Here is a 6,597-nt window from a genome sequence, read left to right as displayed (position 1 = left end):
ATGGCTGAATCACTGCGTGGGGAAGCAGGCAGCCTCTGCAATGCGGATGTGTGCTTGGCGGATAACCGATTGAATTTAGATGTATTTCCAAACAGCAGCAGCCGATTTTCTGTACTTCACGAAACACGCAAAGCAGAGGTGCAACAGGTTGAGTTTCTGCGACTAAACTGCAATGACGAGCAAATTGGTTCATCGCTTGCTATCATTCCTGAACTAAGGAGGCTGAAATCACTTGTACTGAAAGGTAATACAAGTAGATTTAGTTATGTAGTTGTACAAATACATTACCATCACTCATACCTCCCTTTTGATTAGTTGTGTATATATAAGTAATTATCTTTTAATATTTGAAGTGATATCTGGTATGATTTTCTTCGGTAATTGTGTTTTTGTTGAAGTAATACTCTTATTTCCTGTACATAAGATCTTTTTCACAGCTAAGTATCCTGTGAAATGTAGAAATCTGTGACCTGGATTGCACCAAGCCTTTCCTAAGTTTAAATTGCTTTTCTTTCAGTCTGCAAAGTATCATTGCTCTGGTTGAGCTTGTATTTTGAAGAGAGATGAATATTTCAGAATTAATTAGAATAATTGAATTGTGAAATATTCTTGATTGTTTAGAGCTGTTGACCTGTTTGTGTATGATGATATTGGCCCTTTGGTTTCCTATCACCTATGATAGAATTTGATTGGTATCTTGCAGTTTTAAAGAATGGGAGGGAGCTTTATGAAGCATTGTGGAGGCAAGCATCTTGGAAAACACTTACTAACCTATTAGCTTTACAGTTACAGTCATCTGGATGGCTATCATTGTTCTAAATCTGACCATGCTGATCCATGGAAGATGGAACATAATGTGAGGTTAAGCACTTTGGCAGGAAGAATAGAGGAGCTGAATATTATTTAAATGAAGGAAGACTGCAGAAATCTATGGAACTGAAGGATTTGGGAGTTTTCATCCAGAACTTACAAAAAGCTAGTAACCGAGTTCAGTGGATAATAGGGAATGCGAATGGAATCAAAAACCGAAATGGCTGGAAAAGCTCAGCAAGTCCGGCAGCATCTGTGGAGAGAAATCAGACGTAACATTTCGAGTAGGGTTTGTGTTTTTGTTTCTGTTTTTGATTTCCAGCATCCGCAGTTCTTTCGGTTTTGTATGCAAATAGAAAGTTGGCCTTTTATTTCAAAGAGAATGCAGTATAAAAGTATGGAAGTTTTTTGTTCAACCTAGATAAGACACTAGTCAGATAACAACTAGAATACTGTCAACAATTTTGGGTCCCTTATCGAAGGAAAGGTGTTAGTGGTAATGGAGGTAATGCAGAGAAGGTTGACTAGGCTGATACCTAGGTGTGGGAAGCAGTCTTATGTGGGGAGGTTGAGTAGATTAAGCCTGTATCTGTTGGAATAAGGAGGAATAAGGCAACTTTATTTTTAGTATAAAAGATTGTCCAGGCCCTTGACCGGGTAGACACAGAAAGTTTGGTCCGTTTGGTCTTAGACCAGAGGGCATAATTGCAGAATAAGGGGTTGTACATTTAAGACAAATGAGGAATATCCTCTCCTCTCAGAATAGTGAACTTGTAGATTTTTTGTTTTTAACCATAAAGGGCTGTTGAGGCTGGGCCCTCAAACGTATTCAAGGCTGAGATAGATTTTTGTTATAATCAGTAAGGGAATCGAAGGCCATTGTGGAGAAAAAAGCAGGAAAGTGGAGTTGGGGATTATCTGATCAGCCATGAATCTCATTGAATAGCAATAGACTGAATGGTCTGCTTCTCCTAGCTTTATGGTCTTATCTGAAAATTCTTGAGCCTCTTGGTGATCTGACATATTGCGTTATGCTTGGCATTCACTAGGTGGCCATAACAAAGATGAATATGGAGCATGTCAGCGAGGTCTGGTGGCCACTTTGCCTGTCGAGTTCAGACATCTCCAGCACTTGACCCATTTGGATTTGAGCTTCAACAGCTTTACTTCTGTTCCTGAATGCGTGACCGAGTTAAAGGAACTAACTGTGCTTCTGCTGTCCCATAACCAGCTGGCCGCACTGCCCGAGAGCATTGGCAAGCTGGCAAAACTGACCTTTCTTTCACTGATGAAAAACAAGCTGAGAGAGTTGCCTGGAAATATTGGCGAACTTGTGGCATTGCAGAAAGCAAATATATCTGAAAATGAACTGGAACAGCTTCCTGATGAGATTGGAAACCTCCTCAACTGTGCACAGTTAGACCTTTCAGGCAATAGATTAACAACCATACCGTCTTCACTCGGTGAGTTTATTTGCGAAACAATTGTAATCACTGGAATAGCAACATGATTTGAGTTTAGAAATTGTTCATTAATAGGAGATGTACAGAAGGTTATTTTGTTCAGATTTGTGAACATCTGAAAAGATAATGTGCAAAATACTTAAATTTAATTTCATGTGACAAGATTAATATCCCAGCGTATTTTGTCTGTTCAGCTGTGTCTATACTACAGCACTTTTGGTACCCACCATATGTTTCAAGAGAATGCAATGGAAAATTAGCATTCTGATCAGAGAGTTTACCTATAAAATGACAATCGAGCAACGACGAATAAATCATTACTTTGAAGCTCTATTAATGTTTATTAGTCCACAATAAACTCACTACAATCTCATACAATATCTGTTGGTAAACCTTCTCGAGTCTTCCATTGTTCCAAAATTTTGTATATATGTTTTAACTTTCAGCATGTTGGTGTTGTAATACGATATCATTTTAGGTGCTGGTGTTATAAGAGATGTAATAACAGTGCCTTTTAAACAGCAGTTGTAAATGACGCAAAGCTTTTATACTCTGCACACAGCAAACCTGAAATCTCTTGGGGAATTGTACCTACACAGCAACCAACTTGTAACCGTCTCAACCTCCCTCGCTCATCTTCCCAAATTGTCCAGACTTGACCTCCAAAACAACAGCTTGCGCTCTGTCCCTGCGGAGATCCAGAATTTGCCCTATGTGAATTTAAAAGGCAATCCAATAGGGGAGGCAGAGTCCCCAGAAGAAAAAGGTAATGAATCCAAAGTTTGTGTTTTATTTCACCAGTTTCGATTTTTGTATCTTTGCAAAAGTTTGTGTGTTTTTATGTACTTTTTAAACAAGGCTTTTGTTTTTTTTTTTGATTCGCTGAATGCCAAGAGTTATGAAAGGGGTTCCATAGTTTTCCAGTTCTACTTGTGAGTTGCTGTGGATGGGAAATTGCATAAGAAATGATCTGTGTAGTGGTTAATTGGTCATCTGGTTAGTCAACCCAGTAGCCCATCATGCTTTGAGCTGAAACTATTATCAGTTTAATCATGGGAGGAGAAAGGTACTACGCTGAAACTTCCAGCAGTGAAGTCATTGGGCGCTGATCAGGAATAAAACCTTTGTATTATTCCTTTGATTTGCCCCTTTCTTCCAAGCCGGAGATAAATGGTTTATAGACCCAACAAGGCAATTCAGCCAGACTTGTCTGTGTAAGAGCTCGTCTGTTAATCCCATTTCCCTTCCCCTTCTCCATAGCCCTGCAAAAAATTTCTCTTCAGATAATTGTTCAATTCTCTTCTCTTTTCTTAAATCCACAATTGAATATGCCTTCACACAGTCTTAGTACATTCCAGAAATTCACTGCTTGCTGCTTAAAGAAGTTTTTCCTCTTGTTGGTTCTTTTTGCCAATGACCTTAAATTGGTGTCCCCCGGTTTTCAGTTTCTCCCTCCTGTTTTTGAATTAAGCAAATCTCCACTCAACCTTCCCCTTCTCTAAGTAGAACTTCTGTAATCCATCTTTGTGACTGAAATCCTTCATCCCTATAGCCATCCTGCTAAATGTTTCCTGAACCGTCAAGTCATTTAATACTTAGCTTTAAAGATCAAAAATAATTGCAAAAAATGTTCCCTGTTTGGTTCGGGGGGAATGGCTCCATCTTTTCCCCTGACTTTCCCTTCTACTGAGCTGTGCTTCATTTTTTACACTTGCAATCATAACTGGAGCCGACTGTATCTGAACTCAAGTCAATTACACTTCTACACACCCCTTAGAATAGCGGTTAGTACCCCTGCCTGTCACATGGGAGACCAGGGTTCAATCCCTCGGTGGGGAGGGAAACTTACTTGGATCAGCCATGCTCCCCTTGAATGGCGGATCAGGCTCAAGGGGCCGAACAGCTACTCCTGTTTCTATTTCTTATGATCTTGTAGTTATGAATTAGTATAATCTAGTGGAACTTAACCAATTCACATTCTGTCTCCCTCTCCTACTCTTCCCACCACTCCCCCCGCACACACGCCACGGCTTCACACTCTCAAGTGAAGTTCCTGGTTTTGCTTGACCCACACCTCCTGTATGTTGCCTGGGATTGAAACTAGGCAAAGAGCAGTAGATTGAGCCTTCCTGTGTATAGCCTTCTTTAGAATTATGATTCATTCTTAACATCTTTTTATTCTCTATCTCTTATATTCTTGTAGCCACAAACTCACATTGAGGTACAGCCACAAGTGTTTTACCCAAGTAGTAAGATGAGTTGGTGACTCTCAACTGACTATATAAAGGACTATGGTGAGACCAGAGCCTGCCCTTGCCTGACAGATATACCTACACTCTCTGAAACCTTACTGCGATACTGACAAATATTGGTTTACTGAGCACAGGTGAAGAGCCTGATCCTGGGACAGTGTGGTCAGTATGGCTCAATTCCACAGCAAGCAATCATTTTACCAACTAAGTTTGCAGAATGGCCCTTGCAGCTCTGCTGCTGTATATCTTTATTCAGATCACCTCCCCCAGAGCCCTCATGAAGGGTCCAGGCCGGAAACATCAACTCTCCTGCTTCTCTGATGCTGCCTGACCTGCTGTGTTCCTCCAGCTCCACACTGTGTTGCTCCAGTATAATTGTCTATTTTACAGTTACACTGGGCAAATGTTGCTGATTAATCTCACCTCGCACAGAACACTGATGTTTGTGCTGAGAGACATCAGTCTTGAAGGAGCATTGCATTTTAATTTGTGTGGAGATGACCTGCTGTTTATAGTGGTTTTCATGGTGCTGTACAAAAATAAATTGAAATGAGGGAGTTTGACGTGGCAACTGAGACAGAATCTTTGCATGATTGCTTCAGAGTTCAATCAACGATTGAAGTCTTCCTTCTTTTAATAGATTCAAACAGCACAGTCCAATCAGTCCGTGCTAAACATAATCCCAAACTAAACTAATTCCATCGGCCTGTGCTTGGCCCATATTCCTCCAAAAATTTCTTATTCATGTAATTATGCAAATATCTTTTAAACATTGTAACCATACCTGCATTCACCACTTCCAATGGAAACTCGTTCTGTACAATGATTGTCAGTATCATAAGTTGCAATTATTAAAAAGTAACATTAAATTTCCCAGGTTGGGAATAAGTGTTGCTGTTATGTCCAGCCCTGCGTTTTTTTTCCATTGTTGGTGTTCATGTACTGGATTGAAGATGCCACCAGAGGGCAACAGCTACCATTTCAGTAGTTAGTAGGAGGCTGTAACATTGTGTGCCAGAGAGTGAGTCTTGCTCAGTGAAGGGAAAAAAACACGAATACCTTGCAATATTCACAGTCCAAACCCCTTTATTGAAACATTTTTTGTATTGCTTCAATATTGGCAGATCAGATGAAATAAGCAAAAAGTGGGGTGAAAAGTGGGAAAAACCCGTAAGATTTCAGGTGCAGTTTACCGCTGGAAGAATACTGTATTTTGTGCTATCATTGTTTGCGTAATGGAAATGATAGAGCATTTTAATTTTTATTCTAAAAATATTCATGCAAAATACTTTGAATGCCAAGATCGCAAGTAGATGCCTACTTCTAAGGTTTATGTGATACACTTAGACTCCCTTACAGTGTGGGAACAGGCCCTTCGGCCCAACAAGTCCACACCGACCCTCAGACATCCCACCCAAACCTATCCCCCTATAGTCCACCTAATCTACACATCCCTGAACACTACAGGCAATTTAGCATGGCCAATCCGCCTAGCCTGCACATCTTTGGACTGTGAGAGGAAACCCACGCAGACGCGGGGAGAACGTGGAAACTCCACACAGTTGCCTGAGAGTGGAATTGAACCCAGGCTCTTGGTGCTGTGAGGCAGCAGCGTTAACCACTGAGCCACCATGCCCCCAGATCTGATTATCAAGACTGATCAGATTAAACGTGTGCTTTACAACGTCACCTGAATCCTTTAATGGATTGCTTCCATCCAGTGTTTCTGCATACAAGGCAGAGTGAAAGTCTAGGATACAAAGGGACCCTGTTAAGTGAAGAGAAGTGCAATATTCTCAATGTGTTTCCACTGATGCAATTGACTTGCCTGTATTACTCACATTTTTTTGCTCCTGGCATTATAAGGCCATTCAATCCAATGACATTGGGAATATAATTTCTCATGTGATATACCATATGTGGTGGCAGATGCTTAAAATCACTTGACAAAACTTGTACAGAGATGATTTATTGGATTTCTTTTCTCATTCTATACAGGCTGTGCCAAACCCAAAGATATCCCAGTCCGATACCTCTCCTCCAATGCAGACAGGTACCCACAGTTGTTGTTT

General features: G+C 40.6%; 1 protein-coding gene across 1 annotated transcript in view; it reads left to right on the top strand.

Moving 5' to 3' along the window:
• pidd1 (p53-induced death domain protein 1) overlaps positions 1–6,597 on the top strand; it is a 63,334-nt gene continuing 56,737 nt past the window's right edge. Inside the window, exons 1-4 of the mRNA XM_048607094.1 lie at positions 1–244; positions 1,860–2,273; positions 2,836–3,039; positions 6,524–6,578. Of these exons, the coding sequence (XP_048463051.1) occupies positions 1–244; positions 1,860–2,273; positions 2,836–3,039; positions 6,524–6,578 (917 nt within the window). The remainder of the gene's footprint in view (positions 245–1,859; positions 2,274–2,835; positions 3,040–6,523; positions 6,579–6,597) is intronic.

This window comes from Rhincodon typus, chromosome 17 (genome assembly GCF_021869965.1).
Source record: "Rhincodon typus isolate 14 chromosome 17, sRhiTyp1.1, whole genome shotgun sequence".
Taxonomy (NCBI): Eukaryota; Metazoa; Chordata; class Chondrichthyes; order Orectolobiformes; family Rhincodontidae; genus Rhincodon; species Rhincodon typus.
Note: the sequence above shows the minus strand (reverse complement) of the source record. Positions and strands in the feature narration are given on the sequence as shown.